The 27,995-nt window shown below is 42.7% G+C and overlaps 2 protein-coding genes across 2 annotated transcripts; one reads left to right on the plus strand and one right to left on the minus strand.

Annotated features, from left to right (window-relative positions):
• The first annotated feature begins 58 nt into the window (after positions 1–58).
• pdcd11 (programmed cell death 11) lies at positions 59–19,045 on the plus strand. Its single transcript, XM_061051082.1, has 36 exons — positions 59–145; positions 556–678; positions 879–1,013; positions 1,133–1,297; positions 2,315–2,476; positions 2,590–2,710; positions 2,838–3,013; positions 3,780–3,887; positions 3,999–4,211; positions 5,716–5,840; positions 5,937–5,997; positions 6,277–6,423; positions 6,519–6,770; positions 8,303–8,428; positions 8,525–8,719; positions 8,873–9,043; positions 9,131–9,344; positions 9,493–9,642; positions 9,920–10,032; positions 10,244–10,743; positions 10,874–10,936; positions 11,061–11,157; positions 11,282–11,371; positions 12,695–12,797; positions 12,980–13,157; positions 14,393–14,449; positions 14,545–14,667; positions 14,854–14,976; positions 15,162–15,333; positions 15,673–15,816; positions 15,939–16,085; positions 16,849–17,099; positions 17,403–17,571; positions 17,737–17,890; positions 18,076–18,241; positions 18,447–19,045. The coding sequence occupies exons 2-36, from the start codon at positions 577–579 to the stop codon at positions 18,616–18,618; spliced, it is 5,445 nt and encodes a 1,814-aa protein (XP_060907065.1). The 5' UTR covers positions 59–145; positions 556–576; the 3' UTR covers positions 18,619–19,045.
• On the minus strand, positions 19,042–26,941 carry zgc:175214 (uncharacterized protein LOC557610 homolog). Its single transcript, XM_061051155.1, has 7 exons — positions 26,259–26,941; positions 25,698–26,067; positions 24,012–24,165; positions 21,894–21,936; positions 21,360–21,401; positions 20,517–20,599; positions 19,042–19,908 (listed from the first exon to the last, which is right to left on the minus strand). Exons 2-7 carry the CDS (start codon positions 25,720–25,722, stop codon positions 19,788–19,790), a joined length of 468 nt encoding a protein of 155 aa, XP_060907138.1. The 5' UTR covers positions 25,723–26,067; positions 26,259–26,941; the 3' UTR covers positions 19,042–19,787.
• Between the last annotated feature and the right edge of the window lie 1,054 nt (positions 26,942–27,995).

Here is a 27,995-nt window from a genome sequence, read left to right on the forward strand (position 1 = left end):
GCTAAAGTAACTGTCAATCACCCTTTCTCGTCAGTGATTGGCTAAAATATTGGAACGTCCTTTTGAGTTTTGCTTCCGGGTTGACGATCATGGCGTGTTGCTGAACAACATGTGAGTTGTGAATCCGACAAGAAGGAGATTTAAAGTAAGGAAAGATTTCATATTAAATACTGAAAGAACAGACACACGAATACTAAAATCATAGTCGAGCGTTTCTATTCCGCAATCTGAGTTTTTTTTCAGCTCTCAAACTTGATTTGTGTTGGACCCGAGTGTGCTAATTTGTTTCTAGTAGCTTTGTTAAATTTCCCAATACCGAATTAATGCACGTTTTTATCTCTTGCTGACAATGTTTACTTACTTTAAGGATGTTATGCTTCTGCTAAAGCCCAAAGTAATATCAGCAAAGCGTCTGAAATGTACAAACAAACTGACTAGGTCTGATGATGGGCTACATCCAGACTCATCACGTATTATAACCTTACTTATTCTGTTGTGTGCGGAAGAACACTTTTGAAATGATTTATTTAATGACTGTAACTTTTTCCCCCTCAGAAGTCTGATAATTCATTAATCATGGCATCTGTGGAGGAGGACTTCCCTCGAGGAGGAACCACAAAGAAGACCACTGAGAGTAAAATAGTGGTGCAGCGGACAGAGGTGGACAACTTGTTCCAGGTACTAGTCTTGACTTCTCTATCTTCCTGTCTCCATGCTACTGTGGAGAACGAATACGACTCAGAAATACTATCTGGTTACACATGGCTTTAAAGCAGCGCATTGCCGAAGTGAAAGTCTGCATCAGTTATTCTTGATGCTCTTATTTTTGCAAACTTGGTCTGACAGAAGAAGTAAAATGTGTCTCTTCTCTCCTGCAGTCAAATGAACAAACAGAAACAAAGAAAAGAAAGGGAGCATCCAAAGATGAAGGGAAGAAACTCAAGAAGCAAAAGACAGAAAAAGTTCTGACCCTGAACGCTGCCACAAATAAGGTGGAAATTCTACACAACAAGGTAATGTGTTTGTCGAGGGCTGATGTAAATGTGTTATTGATAATAAAGGAATGAAGGTTTGGGCGTAGAGCACAGCATCTGGCTTGATATTGTTTGTATTTTTTGATTTGATTCCTCAGAATGTGAAGGAGGGTATGCTGATGCTTGGCTGTGTGAAGGACGTAACAGACTTCGAGGTGACGGTCAGCCTTCCTTGTTGCCTGCAAGGCCACCTCAGCATCAGGAACATCTGTGACTCTTACACCAAGCTGCTCACTGAACAACTGGATTCAGCTGACACAGAGGTACTGGTGTGACTGTACACGTGGAGGCTGCTATTTGTTAGTTGCAGCGGGTTGTGTATCAACAGAGGTTCCACACATGTTTTGACGAATGATCTGAAAAATCTAGCTCAGGTACGTCAGATAGCCTCGCCGTTATTTTGTATTTATTTATTTTTAATAGTGAAATGAAAAGATAATTGACAAAAAATCAAGTGAGAGGAAGACATTAGATAATGATGTTTACAGTAATGTATGGATGATGTAGCACAGGTCTGGGGTTAGAGATCTAATAACAGTCGATGAGCAAGAGAGGGGAGAGTAAACGGTATACAAATAAATACAGTAAAATAGAATGTATGAGTGAATGAATAATTATTATATTGGTAGCCTCGCAGTTATGTGGCACACCTCTTGTACGGAGGCTATAGTCCACGTTGCAGCGGCCATGGGTTCGAATCCTATATGTCGTCCCTCACTCTCTCCTCCCCAGATTTCCTGTTTCTCGTCAGCTATCCTATCCAATAAACCCCCCCCCCCCCAGCTCCCCACCAAAATAATTGCAAATCAATTGCAGTGATCCCCCCCCTCTCTACCGTCTTTGGAGGTAGTAACAGAGGCGAGACAGTTTCAGCAGAGCCAGCAGGGGGAGCACAGTGCTGTGTGTGCGTGTGTGTGTGCGTGTGTGTGCGTGTGTGTGCGTCTCTGACTTTGTGTCTATGTGGAGCTCCCGCTGTGCCTCTGCAACGTAACGCAATATGAATTCACAGATGGGGACACCACTCTGAATGTTCAAAGAAGTGATGACGGTTGAGTTTAGTTACAGCACTTTTTTACTGCTGTGGGCTACTGATACCAAATGTATAATAATGTTTAAATGGTCAGCTTTCAAATCTATTTTTAGGTATTGTTGTTACATCCTCTAGTTTCCGGGCAGGTTTCTGAGTATTGATCTGTGGAGCCTAGAAACAGACGGTAACCTTCTGTACCTTGGACCAAATGAAATTCATTATATAATGTGACGTCTCTTTTACTTCACAGGACATCTGCTCTCTGCCTCACCTCTTCTACCCTGGCATGCTGCTCAGGTGTGTGGTTGACAAGATGGACATCGCCAAAGGAGGCTCTCCCAGCATCCAGCTGTCAGTCAATCCAAAGCTGGTCAACAAGGCGTTCACTTCCAGCTCTCTGAAAGCCGGAATGGTGAGTCCTTACAGCGAGTCTTTGACGTCCACATTTGCTTTTAAAATAATACTTTTTTTTTTTTTTTTTTTTATCCAAACATTTTGTTGTATTGTTATTTTGTGACGACTCAGGTCTTGAGTGGATGTGTGGAGAGTGTGGAGGATCACGGCTACATAGTTGACATCGGCATCAGTGGAGCCAAAGCCTTCCTACCTAAGACACCTGTGAAAGATGTTCTCGACAATTCAGGCGGTATGACAGACGTTTTAAGATCTCCTTCATAAACTCAGAGAATACACTCAGTCTCAGTATGAAGGGGTTGCAGTGAGGTCTCACGATTTTTTTTTCTTCAAACATGTGATTGTTCTCATATTTCCAGAACTCAAAGTGGGTCAGTATGTGACTTGTCAAGTGGAGGAGGTGAAGAACAGTGGTCGCGTGGTCCGCCTCTCTGTCAGCCCCCCGACCGTCGCCCAGGCCTGGGCTGAATCCGCACAGGGCTGGAACCTCACCAACCTTTTGCCTGGACTTCTGGTCAAAGCTACGATCAAAAAGGTAGAGACGTCATTCATTTAAGGGATTCTGTTATTTATTTATTTATTTATTTATTTAATAAATACTAAGATTATACAGCTTTTGAAAAAAATAAGACAACACTGCAAAAAAAAGAGGCAACATTTTCTCCCAGCTTACCAAAGTTCCAAATAAAATATTCTCATTTAAGTGTTTTGTTTGAAGAAAATGAAAATAGTTGATAAAACGTAGAGATGCTAATTTTTCAGGCAAGCGAAAACTGCAGCAGAATACTAATGTAGGAAGAGTTCAGAAATGACGTGGTTATTTAAGTCAAACAGATTTTTTTTTAAAATCACAGCCAACATGCATCTTGGCGTGCTGTGCTCCGCTCTTCCACACCGCTGTTGATTAACAATATGCTGCTTTTAGCCTTGAGCAGCTGTGGCTCAATGGAAGAGACGGTCGTCTCTCAAGCAGAAGGTTCACAGCTCCTGCAGCCACATGTCGGATGTGTCATTTGGCTAAACACTAAACCCCACTGCTACGTCAGCGGCGTATGAATGGGATCAGTTACTTCTGATGGCCACTTCACATAGCAGAGAAAAATTATGTTTTTTGCAGTGGTGTGTTATTTTTTCCAGAGCTGTAATTGTTATTAATAATGGGAGGGAATTCTGATACAACCTAAATCGTTTATATTCAAACTCTACAGTGAATTATCAAACTTTGCTCTTATTAAAGTTGTTGTTTGTAACTCAGTGGAAGAAAAGTGTATTTGTAATAAGTCTTCATGTTGTTGTTACAGGTGACCACACATGGTCTGCTCTTGGACTTCCTGTCCTCCTTCTGTGGCCAGGTGGACTTCCTCCACATGGAGCCGGACCAAAAATCAATCTACACCCAGGGATCTGAGGTAAAAGCAGACCTGGATCACGTGGATGATTTGAACTTATGTGAGACACTAAATCACTGCTTTCAGCTTTCTGGTCTAGTGGATCATCCTGGTATTCATCTCTCCTCCCAGGTGCGAGCCCGTGTGCTGTATGTGGAGTCGTCCACCCGTCTGGTGGGTCTCAGCCTGCGCGGTTACCTGGTTCAGCCTGGGACCAGAATTGAAACCTGTCCTGTTGTAGGCGACCGCATCGGTGAGGTGGTGAAGGACTGCAAGATGAGCAGGCTGCACCACATGTCTGGAGCCATGTTGGAGTTACCGGACAAGACGGTGGCCTTTGTACATGTGAGTCAGGGGCACACGTTAAATATTCATCTAGTTTTACTGATGATGATTATATCAAAGCTTTAGAAACTCTCTGTAAGTATTCTGCTGAATCAGCATTGGTAATGATGAGATGGGATAAGATAGAACTTTAATAATCCTGAAGGGAATCCCTGTACCAATTAAAGTTCAAATGGAGTAAAACAGAATCAAATAGAAGAGAAAAAAAAACATGAAGCATTTCATATAGTCTCAGTTAGATAAAAAAAAACATGAAGCATTTCATATAGTCTCAGTTAGATTAAAAAAAAAAAAACATGAAGCATTTCATATAGTCTCAGTTAGATAAAAAAAAAACATGAAGCATTTCATATAGTCTCAGTTAGATAAAAAAAAACATGAAGCATTTCATATAGTCTCAGTTAGATAAAAAAAAAAACATGAAGCATTTCATATAGTCTCAGTTAGATAAAAAAAAAACTGTGCTTTAAAAAGAGAAATGGAGGTATGATAAGCTAAGTGACAGACTCCCACACTAAGAGGCAACGCGTACTGTGCCTAAGCACCAGTTCATTTGACCAGTGTGAGTTTAATGGGTTTGTAGAAACTAGGGGTGGGAATCTCCAGAGTCCCCACGATGCGATAGTATCGCGATACTCAAGACACAATACGATTCTATTGTGATTTTTAACATTTTGCGATATGCTGAGAATTGCTATACAATATATTGCGATTAATCTTTTTACCTGCATATTATGTCCACTACACTAAACTAAATCAAGAACTGTTTTGTCAAATAAGAAAAACTTCTCAGTCTGTTCATCTCACTTCAGTCTTTTTATTTGTATTTCAGTCTGATTGAACTGAAATATGATTTCTTAACAATACAACTGGTTCTAAATGAATTGTCCAACCCCTTCAGCAATTAAATATTAAAAAAGCAAATGAAAAATATCGATTCTTGGCCGCCATGAGGCGATATAATATCGCCACACAAAATATCGCGATACTATACTGTATCGATTTTTTACCCCACGTCTAGTAGGAACTCTGTACCTTTCTGACCTCTTGCAAGTCTGAACCCCCTCGAGGACTTTGAGGTCTGCTGATCGGCTTCTTCTTGTTGTCTTAAAGATCAGACTGAAAGCAGAAGTGATCATGCTTTTTCAGCAGGATGAGCTACCTCCTGATATAACAATGTCCCGCACCTCACCAACCTTTAAATCACATCGTATGAAAACGTACTTTTATTCTTTGGCTTTAACTCCAAATGACAGTTGTGTGGTCTCTGTCTTTCTGTGTCGTTTTTATTTTCTTGTTTACTGTTTTTGTCTTTTAGGAGGTTTCATGGCTTGTATGTGCTTTATAAGGTTTTATGTATTTTATAGTGTTTTTTTTTTTTTTAATCCGCTGTGTTTCTACATTTTCCAGCACTTTGATAAATTTCAAAGTTTTTTTGTTTTTTTTAAATGTGAGATATAACTAAAGATGTTTGGATAATAACCAGTTCTGTCCCTCCTGACAGTGGAGCCACCTGAAGGAGGCGAATGCCCCAGCTAATGATAACAGAGTCTTGGCCGAATCTGAGCACACCTGCAGGATCCTGGACTACAGCCCCATGGACCAAATTCATTTCGCTACTCTGCGAAAGTAAGTGGTACCTCTTTAGTCTTTTTCTTACTCCACAGTTATCACAGACCTCTATTTTCTGATTGAATATACTTTAAACCTTCTCTTTGTTTTCAGGAGTGTGATCGCCAGGTGTTTCTTTAGATACCAGGACCTGCAGGCCGGTCAGGTTGTAGAGGTAAGAAAAGATCATCTCCGTTTTCCAGCTAATGAAAAGAGTCATATAAAAAGGTCTTCAGCTTTGGAACTCAAATAAAACAATTTGAAATCAATCAGTGGGATGCCTCGGGGCAGTGTGACATCAGTGTTACTCACAGTTAGGGAGCTTCTAAAGATGAAGGTTAAAGTGGCACACAGACTACGTGACCCTCTCTGTAGAGTGCTCCTGTCTCCTCCGTCACTCTTCCTCTATCTGCTGTCAGTCTCACACTGCCTCCTATGTTTGTGTGCCTTCCAGGGGACCGTGTCAGTCCTGCTCAGTCATGGCATGGTGGTGCATCTGTCTGACCACATCAAGGGCCTCGTGCCTCGTACCCACCTGTCCGACATCATCCTCAAGAACCCGGAGAAGAAGTACTACGAGGGAATGAAGGTCAAATGTCGGGTGAGTCCCCTTCTCTACTTCTCTGCATATTAAAGTCTAAAAGTCATGTTTTAAAAGTTAATCCTCTGTGTTTGTATCTGATTGTGTTCATCCAGGTGTTGTCGGTGGACGCGGAGAATAAGATGCTGTACCTGACCAGAAAGAAGGCCATGGTCGAAAGCTCCCTGCCACTGTTCCTCAGCTACACAGACACCCGCCCTGGCCGCGTTTCTCACGGCTACATCGTCACCATGAAAGAATTTGGCTGCATTGTTCGTTTCTACAACGACGTCAAGGGTCTGGTGCCGCTCAGCGAGCTCAGCTCTGAGCCCATCATCAGTCCTGAGGAGATCTTCTACGTGGGCCAGGTGAGGGGTCAGACACCATGGACACAGAGGGATCTCTCCAGATGAAATGACAACATGTCTGCCCTTGTTCATTATTTATTTACAGTCTTGTTGAAACGTTATGTTCTATGCTAAAGAACATTTCTCTCTTCTGCTTAGCTCGGTATATCGTTGAGAACTGACCTTATTTTCTGTCATCTTATCAGATTTAGGCTGAAAACAAACAGCTCACTCTACATTATCAGTAATTTGACACAAAATAATTGGATTAATTTAAGGAAATAATTGAATACGGCCCCTAAATAAATTCAAATTTGGAATCTATACTTTGAGCTGCGTCCGATGGTTAACCCTGCAGGTTTTTTTTTTAAAAAACGAGCTAACTTTTATTTCTCACATTGAATGGAACATTTCCACCGATGGTGAAGTGAGAAAGGCAAAATGGTCCAGCGTGGAAGCTGACTGAGTTTACTGCCTTGTAAGTTCCCCGTTGGCTGTGCGCGGCCCGGGAGCGCTTGCACGTCTGCCCTGTCTCTATGACAACGGCTGCTGTGTGATCGACACTGCTCCGTCACTTTTTACTGTTTTTATTTGATTTTAGATGATTTATTTCCCGTTCAGACACGGAGCACAGAGTATGTAGGTATAAGACACGGTCAGTAGACGGCAACACTACGGGGAATATCTTATTGTTTGGAAAAGAGCGCCGGTGATGTTAACAGAGCCTTTCTGAATAGTTGAAAGATCTTTAACTTGAGCGCTCGGAATGGCCGCAAAAAAAAAAGGCGCTCAGAAAAAAAAAGATGCTGGGAGCTTTCTTCAGACGGCCGCTTTCGGCTGCAAACACACTCTACTCGTTGAAAACAATTGAAATAAGACGCTGGCGCTTTGATAGAAATGCTCGATGGCCACAGGGCCTGTCAGTGTCTGTTTCCACGTCATGCTAAATGGACTTGAGCTCGTGTAGGAGGACTCATTGGACATGTGACTCCCCCCGACCTTCCGGTTGAGATGCGACTGACTCTACCACTGAGCCACAGCTGCCCCACTTTACTTTCCATTGTGCAGTCCTTAAACTCCGCTGTGTCCGCATGAAGTGTTCCGCTAGTGTTTCCTTTTTCTTTCTTCGTAGCGTCTTATTATTGTACCTCTCAACGTCTCTTTTGTTTTTCCTCAGACAAACGTCAAATGAACCAGACTAGTCTCTACGTGTTGGTGTGATTACAGTTAGTCCTGCAGGGTTCAAGCTGCTTCACTAGTATCACTCTCTTTTCAAAGCAATGGTTTGTTTTTCACAACAATTCATCCCATCAAGGAAAAGCAGACCATTGCTATGGATCAAGAATTCAACACAGCTGTGTCTTTGTACTACTTCATAGTTGTGAATAACCTAATTATAACATCAGTATAGACCATTTTTAAAATCCTTTTTTGGCAGTGGTATTTCAGAGTTGTACCTTTTTTAATCAAGGGCTAAATGTTCAACAGCTTTTTTTCATTTGGGAACACATTAGAACCATGTTTTTTTTTTTTTTGTGCGTGTTGATTTCCAGGTATTAAAGGCTAAAGTTCTTCAGTGTGACCCCGATAAGGCGAAGATGATTCTGTCGTTGAAGGCTGCGGCGGAGGGAGACACAGAAGAAGCTTCCATGCCCCAGGTTGACTGTGAAGTAGGGCAGGTACGTCTCAGACCCTCCGGCTGGTTTGTCTGTCTCTGTTACTTAAAATCCTGTCCGTCTCATTTTGACCCGTGCGTTTGTGTTTTTGTGACGCAGAAGTTGGAGGCCAGGGTGTTGAAGAAGTTGGTCAACGGTCTGGAGGTGGCGATCCTCCCCGATGAGAACCGTGCCGTGTTACCCACAATGCACCTTTCTGATCACATTTCCAACTGTCCTCTGCTGTGGGAGAGCGCGAAGGAGGGAGACAAAATCTCCGACCTCATCTGCTGCAACAAGAACAAGCAGAATATTGTATCCTTTTTTTATACAGATCTGTGAACGTGATCACGGGAGAAAAGTCTGAAATATTTGACTTTTTTTAGTGCTCAGTGGGTAAATGAACACATGTCCTTGTGATAAAGAGAGGGAAAGTGTTTGTTTTCCTTAGCTGTTCCTCTCTTAAAGACCATCACCAAGAAACCAGCAGTGAGATGGACTCTGGAGGAAGAAGTGGTTGCCAAGGATTTCTCTGATATCACAGTTGGGATGCAGCTGATTGGGTGGATCAAGAACATGATGTCCTACGGCGTCTTTATAGAGTTCCCGTACGGCCTCATTGGTCTTGCACCCAAGTCGGTGAGTAAACGGCTTTATGCTGTTTATTTTAACCTGAAATGATAGGCCTCGTTGTTCATTTTTTCTCTTTTTAAATCTCTTCTGCAGGCTATGTCCGAGAAGTTCATCAGCGACGCAACAGCAGTCTTCCAGCTGGGCCAGACGGTGGTCGCCAAAGTCACCAACCTGGATGAGGAAAAGCGGCGGTTCCTTGTCACACTGAAGATTACAGAAGTCGCATTGCCCGAGGGAGACGCCCAAACCAGACTCATTAATGGTCTGAAGGAGAGAAGAGTTGTGACTGAAATGTTAGCCAGCAGAGGTACGGTTGCATTGCAGTGTCATCTCCTTTCTCTTATCTTAGCTTGTGATCAAATAAATAAGAGAGTTGCAGCTACCCAAATGAGATCTTAGTTCATTTGAAGTTAGTCCTCAGTGTAACCTCTCATTCTGTTTGTCTCCACTCTCAGATAACGGTGATCTTCACCAGCAGCTGGCAGCTCTGTCTGTCGGTGAGAAGCTGAAGCTGACTGTAGACACTGTGAAGGAAAGTGGGGCCACCTTGAAGTCAGATGATATGACTGGTGCTACCATAATGGCCTCAAAGCACCACGTCATGGGTATGTACCAAAACAGAAACATTTGAAATTTAGCAGAAAAAAGCGTCAGCATTTCACTCCTCTACTGACTCCTCTTGCCCACATAAGATGTTTTCACACATGCTATACATGATATTAAACATTACACAGAAGTCGTCACAGACCGAGCAGCACTAAGACTCCAACTGATTTACTGATCTTCATGTGTAAAATCAATGATGTGATCGTGAAGCCTGTGAGCTATGAGGCTGCCCATAAAGTGAGTTCAATGCATGCCTCTGTAATGTGATGTTTCCAGATGTTAATCTGACCCCGGGGCAGAAAGTTACGGGAGTCGTCCTCCACGTTAACATGCTGACCTCATGTGTCCACGTGTCCATGCGTTCCAAGCTGGTGGGAAAGAAGAAATCTGTGAGTTAACTTATTACAAGTTTCAAAACTATGACCGTGTTTCTGCTTTTTGTGTAGCTCTCTGGCTGAATATAAATGTGCATCCCTGCCCTGAGTTCTTTTTTTTAATGGAGGGAGCCGCCGGTTTTCACAGGTCACTCATTCACAGTCCGTTTGTCTTGATTCCATGTAGTGATTGCGCCTTGTTGTGCGTTTTCATTTGTATTTCCAGTTAACTGAAGGATCAAAGTACGCAGCCATGACGGAGTACGTCGACCAAGACTTTGCCGTCATCTCATTGGACGACACCGCACAGCTGACTTTGATTCATGCCAGCAATCACCTGAACGAGATATTTCGGTCCGAGTCCGAGAAGCTGACGGTGGGGACGAGTTTGACCGTTGAGGTCGTAGAACGAAGCTGCAAAGAACTGCAGGGGCTCCCTCTAGTGGCGTGGGAGCGCACTGACCCAGATAGACAGCGCTCAACCTCAGAGAACCAGGCAGGGTCTAAGGGTCACAGGTTTGGTGACATGGTGCAGTGCAAAGTGAAGACTGTGAGGCCTACCTCCATTCAGGTCACACTCGACGATGGGCGCACAGGAAGTGTGCATGTGTCAGAAGTTTTAGAGAGTTCTAAAGTGTGTGCGGGATCCTTCCCCACGTCCTCAGTCAAAGTTGGCAGCGAGCTCACCGCCAGGGTCATCGGAGGACGAGAGGCCTCCAGGCACAGGTAACAACTACTGGAGGGTCTCACTTTACATAATGGAATAGACTTTTCTCAAACCAACATGAAAGTGGAAAAGAAAGTGTGATGATGGTCTGCAATTAAATGACAAATAGTTTCTATTCTCTTATTTCAGATTCTTACCCTTCTCCCATCCCAAATTCACATACACCATCCCTGAGCTCACTCTTATCCCAAGGTAATTATATGTCAAAGTTTAAAGTGAATTGTAATTACCATGACAACACATCCATGGTATACTACAGTCATTATAACCTGAATAAACTGTGGAATAACCTCTGCGTTTCCTTTTCTCCCTGCAGCAAACTCGACCAGAATACCGATATCAATCCAGTCAAAGCTGAAGACAAATTAAAGAGCTTCGAAGTTGGGGCAGAAATCCTATGCTTTGTATCAAAGGTAAGATCATGAGACTGTAAGATAATGCAGAACCTGAATTTTACAAAAAAAACAACTTTTAACTTTAAAGGAGTAAAAATGCTGCTGAGGCTCACTTCCATTGTGTTGCGGCTTCTTCCTCCAGTTTCTCCTGGAGAAGAAGTCTTTGGAGGTCACCATTGATCCTTGTGTTACTGGGACAGTTGAACTGCTGGCCATGATCACTGATCCAAAGGTAAGTAACCCAAATGATTATAAATCAGAAGGAGATATCAGAATTATGAGTTGGTGTGTCTGCGATTCTTATTTAATGCCATGAAAGTGAGATGATAGTTAGAAATCCTGGCTAAGAAAAGGGTTGGGAACCGGAGAGTCGCCGATTCAAGTCCTAATGTGGAGGTTGGTCTGGTAGCTGGAGAGGTGCCAGAGCACTTTCCGAGAACTGTTACACCACCAACCTTTCCCGCCTGGAGGACCACAGCCTCCGTGCTTGGGGCGTGCGCACTAACCACTAGGCTACAGACGCCCCAGTCGTGTCCCTTTAGACGCTCACTGTCTAAACTCCCTGTAGACGAAGCATGCCAAAGCAGCCCTCCATGCTGGAGGAACTGTGGCTGTCTGGCTGTAAACCACTTTCATATTCTCTGTGAATGAAGTTAGAACTTACAAAATGACTGGAAATATATAAACGATTCAATGCAGCACATTGTTAACACCAAAATACCCTTTACCCCTCCTCTGAAGTGTAAAATATGGAAAATGACTTGATGAATACAGTTTTTTTTTTGCTGGTGGCAGGAAAAGAAAGCTCTCACCAAAAGATGAGAGATGCATTCCGCAGCTACAGCAGATAACTGGATAGATGTGACAGTGGAGGGTTACATGATAGGGGAGGTTACTTGCTTCAAATCTAAAGTTAGAAATATTCTGATGACAAAACCCCTTCAACTTAGTTTAGTTAAAATAGTGAATTGACGGAACCTTCATTATGTTGTATCTTTATCTGTGATCTTTACATTCCTTTGATGTCCTAACACTTCATTGAACTGCTACTTGACTTTAGTTTAGCTCATTTTTCCTTACTTTGAGTCACCTTATCTCTGGATATTTGTAATTATGCTCCTTTAAGTACCTTTTCAAAAAAAAGAGTCATCTGAGGCTATGTTACAAAAGCTAAGCGTGCAATCTTGGTTAAATGTACTTATTCATATTTAAAGTGATACACTTTATTAGTCTCTGGTGTTCACTCTGTTGTTGAGAGACCTGCCTCTCACACACAAAGGCCCAGACCAACTTCCATATTTTCCGCACTGGGACTTGAACCAGTTACAGAGCTCCTGCCGCCCCAGCCCCTCACATGTAGTATATCTCTGTGTCTGTAGTTATTTTGTCACCTGTAATTGTAACAACAGTGTACTCTGGGACAATAACGATATTAATAAATAAATACATGAATTAATTCAATTGAACCCTCCAAGATAACTGCAGGATTTAATATATATGTTTTATGAGCACATGGTGGATTACATCGTCTAAATCCTTTTTGTTTTTTCTTCAGGATGCGAGCCACCCAGAGAAGCTGCACAAGCTGGGCAGCGCCGTGTGCGCCAAAGTGGTCGAAGCAAGCGCCAGCCCTCAACGCCTCGTGCTGTCACTCACAGGTAACAGAAGCTCAGACTGTTTTCAGTGCAAACGGCCTCTAGTCATTCAAGTTAACAGCTCATTTCTTATCACCTTTGCCTGTTTGTCGTTTGTCACCTGCAGCTCTTTCTTCAGGTTGTTTTCAGAAGTAAAACCAACAAACTCAGTTTTGTTTTCTGTCGTTTTGTTTTTGTTTCTCCAGGAGTCCACAAACTGGAGACAGGCAGTGTGACTTTGGGGATGGTGACAAATATTCAGCCACATGTTGGCCTTCATGTCAAGCTTCCCTTTGGTGGCACGGGCATCGTCTCTGTCACTGACCTGGCTGATACGTACAGGCCCAACCCTCTCGGCGGCTACAGCAAGGATCAGCTGCTCAGGTCAGTGCAGGCTGCAGAAATATTTAACAGACAGAGTTTGAGCAAAGAAACCCTCTCATTTATCCTTCCAGTCTTTGCCTTGAAAAGTTGTACTTCAATTTCTGATATTGTTGTGTGTGAAACTCAAAATGAAACGAGTCATCTTGTTTGTTTTTAAGTGTAATATAGGCCCAAATTATTGATGGGATACCGGTAACTGGAGCGCAATTTTGACATATCAGCAACAATTTATAGATATTAGTTTTATGAAACTATCATGCTTCAAAAACCAGCTTTTATCACCCTGCAGCGGCCATTGTGAAATGGACACGCCCACTTTTATAACTGGCCCCGACCCTTAAAGGCTGGGCGAAAATAGACTTTCAATACCTATACTCATATTTGACATGAATAAAATTTGAAACTTAACACACAGTTTCTTATTTTATTCTAACTGTAAAGTCATTATAAGTATGCTGCCATCAAATTTGAAGTATTGACCAATCAAATGATGCCTTTTTATGGCTACACAGGCTTGTAACATTTTAGGACAGAGAGTTCTGTTGATGGGACAGATGGGGCTACATGTGAGGGAGAAGGGACTCAACTTTCTCAAGGCTATATTTCCACCTTTCCTTCATCACTCTCATCCACAGCGACTGCACTGCTTCGGTTCAGAGAGTCTCTGTATAATTTACTAAGTGAGAAAGCATTTCCTAAGAAGACGAGAGAAACCGACAAAACAACGGAGGGAGGACGGGAGGTAGTGCTGAATGTTCCAGCCTGCTCTGATCGTCTGTATATTGTCTTAAAAGCACACAGACTGTTTCTGTTGGAGACACAGTGCACCTCTCTCGCTCTCATTGAAAGTCATTGTAGCTCGCCCGACAGTGATCTCCCTCCCTCCCAGCTATCAATATAACAAAAGATAATGCATTCAGAACAGAAAAGAAAGTGTTTTCTTTCTTAGCATTTAAATGACTGAGTGCAGAAAAAATGTGATGTACTAGTCTTCAAAATTTATAGAAATAAATAATCAGTATTATTTTTGCATTAGGCAATAAGAGAGCGGCATGCTTTACTTGTGTGTGTCCATGAGTCAGTGAGTAATAGTCAACAGATGAACCAAAAGCTTCCTGAGTATCGCAAATATTTCAGAAACAAATCTTGAGCAGGCTTTTAAAAAAAGTATCGAATCATGTATGACAAGAGGAATCTGTTTGAACCATTTTGGCCCCTCCATCATGTGTCCTCAGGGTTTGCCTTCTCGCAAGTGAAGACGGCAAGTGGCAGTTGTCTCTACGTCCGTCAAGGTAGGAGATCGTTTCATGTGCTTTGAAAATATCCAGAGTGTCACAGGACAGGTATCTTCCTGATTACGTCTGGCTGACTTTGACTCTGTCGTCAGGCTCAACACACAGCAGACCAAGCCGGGGAAGGACCTGGAGGTTTTGTCAGTAGACGGTCTGAAGAAAGGTCAGATCATCCGAGGCTACGTCAAGTCTGTGGGAGAGCAGGGGGTCTTCATCAGGTACCTGAGAAATACATCCAGCACTGATATATTTACATCGAACCTTTTTGACATCTGGACAAACAGTTGATAAGCATTTCAATCTATAAGAGAAACAACTTTTATTTGGCTTTTATTCTTGTTAACATATGTATCTATAGTTCCTGTTTATGAAGACGGCGTCATGTCACTTTTTTTTCCTGCTAGATTGTCGAGAAGGATCACAGGAAGAGCCCGACTTCAGCAGTCAACCAAATACTTTGTCAAAAACCACAAAGTCCTCTGTGAGCACCTTAGTCTTAACACCCTGCTCACCACCAAGATCCTCAGGTAAAAAAAAAAAAGGAGCACAGATCAGACCTATTGCTTGAAATAGATTTTGGACAAAAAAAAATAAATGAAGAATCTTAAGTGTTGCAGTGCTGATGGTGTGTGTCTTTTCTAAAGATCCAGTGCAGTGTACTTCTGTCATCACGTCTATTTTAGCCTGCAGCTCTTTCTATTCTCGTCCTCAGTATTGACAAAGAGGAGGAGTTTGTCGACCTGTCTCTGCTCCCAGCGGACACGGGAAAGTCAGACGTCCTGCCGGAGTCTCTGGGTCTGCCGCTGCGTCTGGTCGTTGGCGAGAAGAAGAAACACGATACTCTGAAGAAAAAGGCCAAGCGCTCATTGTCTGAGAGCAAACAGGTAACAGTCTCCTGTCCTTCTCTTCTTCCTGCTTTACATTAAAGGGTTAAAAAAAACTTAAGCTTATAATTTGCAGAGGTCCTGGAGGTGAACAGCACTCCATCAAAGGAAAACCATTTCCCAAATGGATCAATACAATCTTCAGTTATCACTCATACATTATCTCTTGCTTAGACGGTAATGAATTCTGCATTGATCTGAGCCTCTGTTTACAACTCTCGGCATACTGCGCAGCTTTAATTGCAGCCAGATGGTCACAGAAGCACTTGTCACAACAAGTATGTTATTATGGTTTATTTAATCCTTGATGATGTTCTTTACTGTTGTTTTATTCACCAGAAACAAGCAGAGGCCCCGGTCCCAAAGAAGAAGAGAAAAACCACGAAAGCGAGGGCTGAGGACAGCGACAGTGGAGTGGAGGTTTACTTCAGAGAAGAGGAGGATAAGGAGGACGGAGAGGAACCCAAATCCGATTCTGTAAAAGTAAGCAGACATGCTTCTGCGCCATGTTTTTTTTTTTTTTTTAAATTATAACAGACTCCATGGGTTTGGCACAAAGAATTATAGTTTTTCAGAGAAATAAAGGTTTCCCTCCCCTCTCTCAGCAGGTGACAGAGAGCTCATCGGGTCCATCCAGACTGCAGGTGGCGGCAGGTTTCTCCTGGGATGTGGGTCTAAACTCCCTGAAGCCTGCCTCTGCTGTGCAGGAGGGAGATTCAAGTGATGGAGAGGACCAAGAGGGAAGCAGCAAGGTAAAACTGGCTGAGGCATCTTACCACATCCTTCTCTCTGTAACCCATTTTTACATTGCAAATCCAAAACAGCAGGCTAACAAATCTCAGCCGTCATTCTGCCTTTGGTCTTTTATTTTGAACCAGAACAGCATAATGTTGGTGCCCCAGTGTGGGATTTTACATTGTTACGGCATTGCAGAAGCAGGACGTGTCTACGGACATCGTCGACTAGATCCATGTTATGAAAACACTCAACGCAGTGAAAATAGTGTTTCTGTAACATGGCTAAACATGAGAGCACAGCGTCAGCGGGTTAATGATGTCAATTTGGTTTGCAGAGTGTGGTTAATGTAAACGGTTCTAGCACTGCCAGCCTTCAGTCCTCCATCCAGGTTAACGTCCACATGATGCCTGTGCTGGTTATGCATTGCTCTGGTTGAGTGGTCATATGCCAGGTTAACCTGATACAGCCTGCACACAACTCAACTGCGTCAGGCCATGCCATCCGTCCACTGTGCTGGTTTACATCCAGTTAGTAGAGCATTGAGTAGTTCTGGTGCCTGCTAGCTAGGATGATGACTTTAGTGGTTTAGTCTGAGGCTGGCTCGGCAGCGAGTGACTTTGTCCTTCCATTGCGCCTGAAATCTACATTTACCAGTGGGCGTAATAGGGACATTAAAGCCCCGCCTTAAAATGGCAATGAAAAAGGGGGCTGTTTTCTTTTCTTTTTTTTTTTTTATCAAATCAGCAAATGAATGCATGTTTTGCACTCCTTTGGCAGCCCCAGAAGAAGTCTCGCCATGAGTTGGAGCAGGATAAGAAGGCAGCAGAGAAGGCCCTGGTGCAGAGGGAGGTGGAGCTGATGGATCCCAGCCTGCGGCCTCAGGATGCAGCCGCCTTCGAGCGCCTGCTCCTTGCCTCGCCCAACAGCTCCCTGGTTTGGCTTCAGTACATGGCTCACCATCTGCAGGCCACTCAGATCGAGCAGGCACGAGCTGTGGCCGAGAGGGCCCTCAAAACCATCTCCTTCAGGTGAGTGACAACACTTAAGTTCTGTATTTCATTCCACTATACGAGTGTCATTAAGAAAGGTTACATTTTTTTTACCGGAACAGCTGCACAAACTTAAAAAATATATTTTCAGCATATAGATAAGGATGTCTGGTTACCTTTTTGAAATTGTACTTTTTTTGTTTCATTCATTTTTGCACCAATTTTGTACCAGTGTCTTTTGGAGTGAGAAGTTAGTGTGAGTGGCTGTTTCGATAGATGTCAGCCATTTTGACAACTAGAGGGTTAATTATCTCTGGAAATGTTGCCGTATGATGGTTGCAGGGAGGAGCAGGAGAAGCTGAACGTGTGGGTTGCCCTGTTGAACCTGGAGAACATGTACGGCACAGAGGAGAGCCTGAAGAAAGTGTTTGAGAGGGCGCTGCAGTTCTGTGAGCCCATGCCCGTCTACCAGCAGCTGGCAGACATCTACGCCAAGTCCCACAAGATCAAGGTAACATCCACGTGGTGTTTTAAATTCCCAATTCACCTTAGCTTTTCAGTAATTTAGACATCCTGTCAGTTTGTTCAGACAGATGATGACATTTTGTATTTTGCAGCCACTAATGACTGCATGTCTTTTTGTGTGTTTTCTTCTTTGTGTCTTGTTGCGGTCCAGGAGGCGGAGGGTCTGTATAAGACGATGGTGAAACGTTTCCGTCAGAATAAGGCAGTGTGGCTGAGCTACGGGACCTTCCTTCTGCAGCAGGGTCAGAGTGACGCTGCCAGTACTCTCCTGCAGAGGGCGCTGACGAGTCTGCCCTCCAAAGAAAGTAAGAGGGCATGTCCAGACACTGTTTCATGTCGTCTTTCAATTTTGGACTAGAAAACGACCATTGATTGAAACCAGCAGGTTCCTCCTCAAACGCTTGTCAGAGTGCAGATTCTGCGTCTGTGTCCCAGCTGTGTACCGCCACAGTTTTAAACCTCTTTCACATTGTTATGCTTCCCCCCTCAGGTGTGGATGTGATTGGAAAGTTCGCTCAGCTGGAGTTCCGTTACGGTGACGCAGAGAAAGGTCGCACCATGTTCGACAAAGTCCTGACAAGTTACCCAAAACGCACAGACCTCTGGTCCGTCTTCATCGACCTCACAGTCAAACATGGATCACAGAAGGACGTCAGGTGAGCAGAAGCCCTTTGCCTTCAAATTAGCTTTCTGACCTTAATTGGTAAAAAAAAAATGCCATTGCATCAAACCTCATCAGCCTTAACAGTTGTAAATGGTAAAAAGCAACATACGTGATATTTTAAGTGCATAAGGATTGTTTTTTTGAGACCACACAAAAGGAATTATTCATGGAGTTATCCAACTTCCTTTCTCCTGCAGGGCGCTCTTTGATCGTGTGATCCACCTGAGTGTTTCAGTGAAAAAGATCAAGTTCTTCTTCAAACGCTACCTGGAATATGAGAAGAAGCACGGCACCCCGCAGAGCATCCAGGCAGTCAAAGAAAAGGCCATGGAGTTTGTGGAGGCTAAAGGAACCGAGGCTGCCAACTAATGACATCGTGTTGGTGTGTGGACTGCAGTGTGCTGAACTGGATCTGAGACTTAACTTCTTCTGTAGTATTTTATGGCTCAGGCTTCTCCCCCAGATTCCTCCTTAGTCAACTTCTTTATCTTGTAATGTAGCTTTTCGTAATCAATTTTGACTGGGGAACGGAAAGTCTGGGTTTGATGCGACCAACAAAACTGTGTAACTTGGGCTGTAATCCTATATGAATGTTAAAAAAAAAACAACCTGTGATTTAACATTTCATCAGTAACATTTTTGCAAGTTTTGTGAGAATAAGTGTGAGCTTAGAATAGTATGTATGATGACTCGATGTATTTTAAATGGATTTATTAAATGTTTCTATAAACTTTTGGGAGGATTTTCTAATAATCTTTATCAGCCCTTCAATAAATCCAAACACCATTACAATACATTACGTGACGTTTTATTTAAAAGCAACAAATACAAAATAACAATATATAGGGACATGTTTACATACGATACATACAGGCAAGACTAGTTTTCTATCAGTCTCTTTTAAAAGGGAAGGGCCTGGGACACAGTTGGTAACAATATTGTCTACTACTTCATGGTTGTAATCCCGCTGGTCTTGTGTTCAGCCGGAGGGTTGTGGCTAGCTCTGACTGCTGGAGAATTTCACCTACATTGGCAGTATTGACGATGCATGTGTGGCACAAGGTTATAGGGTGACTGACATGGTTTGTGCTGGCTGTTTTGGTAACACCCCTGAGATATTAGAGGTATCCATAATGATCCTGTTCTCTGATGTTCTGCTCAAAGCCCGAAGTGTTTGTCTCTGGCAGTGCTGCTCTAGTCGTCCTTGACAGTGGCAATGATATCCTGCTCTCTAATGTGGCTCCTTTTTTTTCCTGTCATGTTTATTGATGAACAGTGCAATATGGAAGTAGAACTTGGAGCTTTTTTATGAGAAGGTCCTATTCATCGACCCTTTCAATGATCAGACCAAATAGTTTTGGCGCTGTCAATATCCAATTCTCACAAAGGCATATTGCTCAAAGGTCAGTGAGGGCGGCCACTTGAGATCATTTCCAACATTTCATGTGAGATGTCCTAAAGATGGCCACTGTCCATCATCCCTTGTGTGTTCAATGGGTTTTTTTCTGAATGGGGAAGTTTCCTCTTTCGGAGTTCCTTCACACCTCTTCTGGGTCCATTGGACCTTCAGCCCCCTGGGGATTGTCTGTGTGGAGCCGGAGGATGGGTTTGTTACACATGGGGCACACGCTGCGGATCTCCAGCCACTTAAGCAGGCACCTAACAGGAAAAAAAACAATGACTGATTAAGGAAGAATATAAAAAACAATACAATGCTGTCAGTGATTTTATTTAATTTTTTATTTTCCAAAAAAACGTAGGATACTAATTATGTTGGGGTTTTCTCCCTCGTTTTGTATTATCATATTAACAGGGTCTATCCTCAAATGCATAAATGTTAGTAAAAGAGCTTGATAAAGCCGTTCGATATCGGAAATAAGAAGTAGTCTAATATACTGCCTAATGCATTCACCATTGAGTTAAGAAAAATAAACACACAGGTCTACTAGCACCTTATAAGCTATGTAAAAACGTGTTAGCATAGTCTGTTCAAAAATCTGAAATGCAGCAGGTCAACACGACCAGGTTTTACAGGGTTTAAATAGAATTATGAAAAACTAAACTTTTTAAGTGCGCAGTAACTTTTGACTTCGACGAGACGTTGCCGGGCAACCAGCGAAGGACTCAGGTAGGCTATTGTTTGTTAATGCTAAGCTAACAAACAGCTTCCGGTTCCTTAACATTATTTGTAAAGCAAATTACCGTTTTTCAAACTGTAACATTATATTTCTTTATATCTTTATAATTTCCAGTTGAGGAGCACTCACTTCTTGTGAAATGCATGTGAGCATGGGCACACTCCCAGTTCATCTCTGGTCCTGAATTCTTCCAGACACACAGCACAGGTTTGCTGCAAGAAGAACAAAACATCTGTAAGGTAATTTCTTTGTGTGGGATTATGTTTCTTTTAAAAACGGAATTAACAGCCAGGTTAGTCTATGTGTGGTGCGTTCTTTCAGGGAAGAAATTAAAGCAAGGTATGGATGTTTGTTTTCTATTTCTTAATGAAGGCCTATTTAATTGTTTTGCCTACACTGGAGTGGTTAGCTATTTCACTTAAGCCAAGGACATCAGCATTTGCAAATTTGAGCAGCAAATGTATTTAATTTGACCTAAATAAGTATAAGCCAATGAAAGTGAAGTGAAATAGCACTTTTATCATGACTATTTTTTTTAAAAGTAAGACTTATTTCATCCTTTCCTTGTACTTAAGCAGAAATCAAAACTCAATATTACCTTCAAACCCGCTGTTGCCCTGGAAAAATTACAGTACTTAAAAAGCCATCTTTTAAGGACACTGACAAGACCCTTTGATGATGCATTTTGAATGAGCACAGTTATTCCTGGAGTCCTACATTCTGCTACAAATAGAGAGTCAGGCAGACACTCACTTTTCTTTGAAAGGCTGCATTTTAGATGGCTGACTAAAAATTCTCAGGACGCAGTGTGTGCAGCAAGATAATCAGATTTGAGATGAGGACTTGATTGAGTTAACAAATCAAATCCTCCCGACTCCTAATGGGTCATCTGATGCAGCACAGATGCAGTGTGGGAAAAATGAAGGATGTACAGCTTCCAGGATTGTTTGTTTTGCAGAATGACAGACTTACTCCAAGGAGGCTAAGTTTCTTGCTGGCTCCCTTCAGCACCACCTACAGTTGAGAAAGTAAAAGGAGGGAGAGAAGCAATGGGTCATGTGAATGATGTGTCAGCACAACTGTGTTGGCATAAAATCAATAGTGTAAAACAACACTTCAAATGGATTGAATGTCCTGACTTCACTAGCTTAAAAATATCTGCAAGATTGGAGCACATTTTTTGTTGCATGGTTTGAAAATGTTTTTAATGCCGACAATTCAGATAGCTTGGATGGAGTTTAACCTTCCCTGAAGCCATAAACAATGTCATCAACTATTGCCACACTTACGGCTCCACATTGTCACACCCTGCTACCTGCTTGGTTAACAATTTTGAATCAGAGTGAAAGTAATGCTACATATATGGGGTCATGGTCAGCTATAAAGGGTGCTGTTGGCTTTCAGAGCGCACGATAACAGTGTGAACTGCTATAGTAGTATTTTTAACTTGCCTCAGAAGCTGGTGCTACATGTTCAACCACTGTGACACATAGAGCAGCAACATACCTCATTGTAGCTGAACTGCTCCCGCGTTCCTTGTTGTTTCAACCTGAGAGAGGCAGAGAGACAACAACATCTGTACCAAAGAAGTGTACTTGAACTGTGCAGTTAGGGCTCAGTTGATTGAAATGCAACCAGCCAAAAGAAGTCACAAAAAGGAGATACAGGTTTCATGTTAGGGAGTCACTGGCAAAACAAATATCGTAAGCCACATAATTAGAGGTGCACTATGGAGTTTTGGTAGAGAAATGGGAAAGTTGGAGAAATGTACAGGTTTGGTGGTTTATGTTCATAACTGTGTACACAAACTGTCCTCAGAGGAAAATTTGGTCCCTGTAACACTGTCTGAAGATAAAATGCTACGTGAGACGCTATGGCGGTGGGCTCGCAACAGTGAAACCGTAATTCTCCTGGTAGCTTTTTAGCCAAACAGTGTTCCAGTGACCCATTTTTCCCTTTAAATAAATTTTGTGTATTTAGTCCAGAATATAGCATAGAATTGTTTCTCTTCTCCAGCTTTCAAATTTTACTACCAAATCTACAGAGTGTACCTTTAAGTCATGCATGCTGTTCATCAGAACTCAACTCTGTATACTGTTAACCAGTAGTACACTGCAGTCCAAAAAACAAGTTACTGATATTGTATTTTTAGGACTATTAGTCATTTATATCTGAGGAAAATACAAGTTACACAACAGTTTTGTATTCAAATCAGCACTAACTATATTTTTTAATCCCAGTGGCGCAGCACAACAAGCTGCAAACACAAAACTGACATATTATCACCTCCTTGACTGTTGTCTAATTCTGTTTGTTTTTCTGTGTATGAATGTTCTTTGGTGGGACTTGTCTGTTTGGACAGTAACGGTGCTGTGGAAAATAATTTCCCCTCAGGGACAATAAAGTCTAAAGTCTAAAGTCTTAAATTTATATGGCAAGTGGTGAACAAATAGTTGCTTATTGCACGCCCAGCATACACAGAGCAACACTATTATGCACTTGTTGTTGTGTTTGCAAGGTAATGTGATGAATGTTAGTTCAACATCCACAGTACTACTAGTCACTATCTTTGTTGGTCTGCTTTGAGTTTTGGGTGGAAAACTAAAACATAAGCTGGCTGAATGTGGAAGTGCAGAGTTTGTGATTTCTTTTGGGGTTCATAAGTATCAAAGGTTTTCACATTGCACCAAGTTTTAGCTCCATTTTCAAAACTATGGTTAGCTATTTAGTTTTAGAAACATTATTGTTATACTTGATAAAAATCTATTTATGTCCGCAATCAACAATTATTATTATAATTAAATTCTCATCAAAAAACTAAAAAAAAGTATTCCATCTGGGGCTAACAGAGATATAATAGGCCTGTCCAATAATTTTCCTTGGTGATTTTCTACCTTTTCTGTCTACCATGTGTTGTGCACACACTCTGATCTTTCACTTACTGTGCATGGGCACACTTCCACAAGCTGAAGCTAGCTAGCTTGTTAAAATAAACTGCTGTTCCTAGAGTGTCCACTTAAGGCTGGCTGCCAAAGACCCCAAAAACACATACACAGGGGGCTTAAGGGCCACCTCAGCTACAGCTCTTTGCCTTTTACCAGGTAGACTAAACGTTAGTGTGTGAACACCATTGATGGGCTTCAAAAGTCACTGAGACTACCTTCATGTTTTATACAGTCTATGGTTGCTTGATAGAGAAAGAGATGACAAAGATATGTGCTGGGCTCCTCCCCCATAGCTCTGTTGTTGACTTGTTCCAGTCAAGTGGTTAGGGAGTGCCTTTCATTTGAATTTGGAGCTTGGCTTTACTATCTTTTGCCATCCAAAATGGTCCTTACCATCGCTAGTTTATTCAAAGTTACACTTTAACACAAGTGTTGTTTGATTTTATTTTTGCTACAAGTGTACATTTATACAATAATTGCAAATTTGTCTGCTCTTCAGAGCGATCCCGGAATTTGCAGCATGATCGCTGCTCTCATCATATTATAATAGTTGTTTTTGAGTATTTTTAAGTAACCCTATTCTTGTTCAAACTGCCAAAACATTCCTAACTAGATTGACCTGGTGTATTCAATTTCTCAATCACCCAGTCCATCTTCCTCTGATACCTCCTCTACCTACCTGAAAAGGTAGCAGCAGAAGATGAGGCTGAGCATGAAGACGAAGAGGCCGATGCCCAGCACAATGACATACACATTGAGCGGGAGGTGATAGATGTCAGACGTCATGCTGCAGTAGTGTTCAGAGCACCGAGAAGCCAAACCACACAGGCACCCTGCAAGGAGGAGTTTGCATGTACAATTAACATACTTAACATGTTCTAAACTGGGTCCGATAAGTTTGCATGAAAAAGTTTAATACATCTTCCTCTAAAATTTCTATACTGCCATTTTGCTTGATTATCATCTGGTGAGTAACAGTTGTTGTTTGTCACAGCCTCAGGCTTTTTAGCAGGATATACAAAAACAGAGAGCTACTGAAACAAATATATCCAGTTGTTCGAGTTCATTATGTACTTTCCCATTTTAACCACCCTGTATTGACAATGACAACAGTGCAGGCCTAAATGGTTCAGTTTAGAATCTGCAGTTTGTACAAACAATTGCATTGCTATGAGGTTAGAGAGCATTGAGGTCTGTGTAAATCATTTTGCTTTATCGATGAATAAGTTAGCCATTAGCAAGCAGTAAAAAACAGTATTTAAAGCGTACAGTGAAGAGGAAGAGAACTCTTGGCAGTGAAGTAGATTGTTGATCATTAACTACAATGCAAATCTTCATGACCAACACAGGGTTTTAGTGTCACAAGGTTTTGAGTCTTGGTCTGCAAACTGATACAAAATTGTGCCTTATGTTTGCTTGACAAAGATTATATTGGGCGTTGGCTCAACTCCTTATTATAAAACAAAAAAACATTTGTTTGGAAGCAGGTTTGTCCTGGGTGCTGTGGTGGCAACTGAGGCGCTCATAGGACTCCCCGTTAATTGGCTGTGAACAAGACAAACATGGAGGACAGACGGCACTTCCGCCACACCACCATCTGTTCCACAGACTCCATTGAGGTGACTGGGAGAGTGTGTGTGTGACTGAAGGATGGAGGGGTGCGGGTGTGTGGTCTGTCTGTGTGTATCTGGTAGACAGATACACTGTGTGTGTGTGTGTGTGTGTGTGTGTGTGTATATATGTTGCAGGTGGCAGGGGGTGGGGTCTATCAGACAGAATGACCCCGGGGGACTAAAGCACCATTTGGTAAAACAATAGCAGAGGAAGCCCCACTTCCACACGCCACATGTATTCCTATTAATTTGCGGCGAGGATGCTCGTTGTCAGCCTCTTGATGTCCATGTGTCTCTCTTTAGGGGGGATCAATGAGTACAGCTTGCACACTCTGGGGGGTACGGGTTGGATAATTTAACATGGTTTGGGGGTTGGGGGATTTACAAGCCATGGTAGGGGGGATGGCTAGAGTAGGAAAGACCTAGGGTAGCATTATGAGAGTTGCAATTATAAATCGAGCATTGAAGAACTTCAGAATTGGTCAACAGTGACAAAACAAGAATGTGGAATTACATTAAATAATAAATAACAATAAATTATCTTCAGTCTCAGACGTCATAGCTGATAAACAAACTTGACCTTGAATGCATCTTTTAGTAACTCCACTCCTCCAGTCTCTCAGTGATTTAACATTTCATTATGTAGATTCCAAAAGCTTGCAGACTGCAGCTAGGAGTTTATGAGCTACAAGTAAGCACACGTGCTACCACCTTTTGTATTTGGGAGTTGGCAGAGAATTCTGTTCACTTACCGTTACACCATTGGAATGGTTGCATGAAATTTGACTCTTGGCTTAGCAGCAGTAAGTTCAGGCCCTGTCAGGAGAAGGCTGGAGAAGAGCCAAACTTGTGGGCCAGAGCTCAGGACACTGGATCTGTTTGGAGACTGGAGACGGACACCCTGACCTGAAGCGATCTCTTGCAGGGTGGTGTTCTTTCCTCAAAAAACAACCATAAAGATTTTGAGATTTGCTCAGATTCCACAAATCCTCAGGAGGTCCGGTTTTGTTGGCTCAGCAGTCTATGACGCCCAGCATTCCAAAATCTGGATTAACCACTCGGTGTAAAGATTGGGAGATTTGGGACTGGGGCCTGGACCAGGACAGAAGACCTCATGTGCTCCTAGATCCAAGTGAGAATGATGTCATCACGAGGGAGAGAGAAGGCGAGACAAAGAAATGTTGAGAAGGAGTCAATGTTTTTCACATGCCTCAAACCATGTGTTATGCAGGAGTTGTTATTGTGAAAAGCAGAATCTCACTCAGTCACAATGTCATAGACAACACAGGCTGCTGGATGACGAAAATACTCACCTTTCCAGCAGAAAAGGGGCCTCTTTGACTTCACTTTGCATCTGCAGTATCGTCCCTTCTCCAAATTCAATGACAGCCACCATTCAACATGACAGTCCTCGTCCACTGAAGGTAATTATCTGGCATTAGTCTGTGCTTTGTCTTCCTCCCAAAGCTGCTTTTTTTAACAGAGGATTTTCACAAGTCTTATCCCCCTCTTTTCTCCTCTGTTGTCCCCTCCTCCAGTCCTCAGGTCTTGCAGTGGGTATTCCTCCTCAGTCTTAAAAAACAAAGATGTGCTTCCCTCTAAGCCCAAACAAAGTGAGGACAGCTCCATGCAACAACAGTCCTGTAGCTGGCTTTGGTATTTTGCTGTTGAGTGTGTGTTTGTGTGTCAGTTGGTGCATGTGTGTGTGTTTGCATAGGAGGGGGGATCCTACTCTCCCTCTAACCATCTGCTTGTTCAATTGAGAGAAAAAAAATCTGAGACAAAGGCAGTGTGTGTGCAGGAGTGTGTCTGCGTGTGTCGTATTTAGTCTTTCCCACCTCCAGCTGGCTTTGTCATGGCAGGCTTCCCCTCTTCCTCTCTCAGTCCTTAATGGTGCTCAGCGAGCGCTTGCAATTCGCCTTTCCCTTCCTCCCCTTGCTCTCACTCTGCTCTGCCTTGGGTTTGTAAACAGATCTCTGCTCATGTGACCAGCCGTTTTGCCTCGCAACTCTCCTCTCCCTCAGCCCTCCCTCACTACCTCTGTCCTCCAATCTGTAGGCAGAAGGAAGGCAGAATGAGCCAGACACTGACGAATAGGGCGCCTGCAAGCATGCTGATGTGTATGTGTCTGTATGCGCACACCCATGTGCATGTATATGTGAGAGGGAGACAAGAAAGACATTTGCAGCAAAGTCAAGCAAGGCCTTGGTCAGTTACATGCGCATGGCTGATATCCTGACAACCAAAACAAAGCCATTTGTGGGAAGTTGGAGTCAGTGAGAGAAGAGATGACACAACCTCAGTCTCTATTGCCTTCCTTCCAACATACACAGAAAGTATTTTTAGAACTGCAGCAGATTTTTTTTCATGTTTGCTTTGTTTGATCTATATATAAACAACCTGTCACTCTTTTGCCGAGGAGGAAGAGGTAGAGCAGCAAAGAGGGGGAGGTGGTAAATATCAATAAAAAAGAAAAGTCGAGGAAGAGAGATACAGAAAAAAATATCAGGAGAAAAAGAGGGAAATAACATAGAGAAAATCACAGCTTGGACAAAGACGTTGCCTGCATGTCCACCCCCACACCAGTGGCTATGGCTGCCAATTCGCTGAGGGAGAGAACAGCTGCTGGGCTACTGGGCGAGCTGTGAGACGGTCAAGGGGAGAGCTGCTCCACCAATCCCCAGGGGGAGGGAGGGAGGGAAGGAAGGAGGGAGGGAGAGGCTTCAATGGGACACATGCCATTTTCATTCACCCTGCCCACCTCCCTCCTCCCCTCCAGCTCTAGTAATGACATTAATGCTAAATACTGGAGAACAGCTGGATTGACGGCACAGATGCATGGGGCATTAGCGGGCATTGTATGTTAAAGAGTTTCAGTTGTAGCTAAAGGATTGTGTTTTCATTGGTGGTATGTCCACGATGGTTGTTCTGGTTAGAGCTTACACTCTTGTGAAATATGATAAAAACACATTGAATCAACAGTTTCTGAGAAAAGAATGCATATGAAGCAGTAAGTTATTTATAGTGAACTGTAGGGGATTGGTTGGAAA

This window comes from Labrus mixtus, chromosome 2 (genome assembly GCF_963584025.1).
Source record: "Labrus mixtus chromosome 2, fLabMix1.1, whole genome shotgun sequence".
NCBI lineage: Eukaryota > Metazoa > Chordata > Actinopteri > Labriformes > Labridae > Labrus > Labrus mixtus.

Excerpts from the sequence above, each read along its gene's own strand:
- pdcd11 (XM_061051082.1), top strand. The coding sequence starts at position 577 with ATGGCATCTGTGGAGGAGGACTTCCCTCGAGGAGGAACCACAAAGAAG. Across the intron at positions 9,044-9,130 it reads TTGGTCTTGCACCCAAGTCG|GCTATGTCCGAGAAGTTCAT; the intron begins GTGAGTAAACGG and ends TCTCTTCTGCAG. Across the intron at positions 17,891-18,075 it reads GAGTCTGCCCTCCAAAGAAA|GTGTGGATGTGATTGGAAAG; the intron begins GTAAGAGGGCAT and ends TTCCCCCCTCAG.
- zgc:175214 (XM_061051155.1), bottom strand. The coding sequence starts at position 25,722 with ATGCAACCATTCCAATGGTGTAACG. Across the intron at positions 20,600-21,359 it reads AGAAACTTAGCCTCCTTGGA|CAAACCTGTGCTGTGTGTCT; the intron begins GTAAGTCTGTCA and ends TTCTTCTTGCAG. Across the intron at positions 19,909-20,516 it reads TCACATGCATTTCACAAGAA|GTGCCTGCTTAAGTGGCTGG; the intron begins GTGAGTGCTCCT and ends TTTTCCTGTTAG.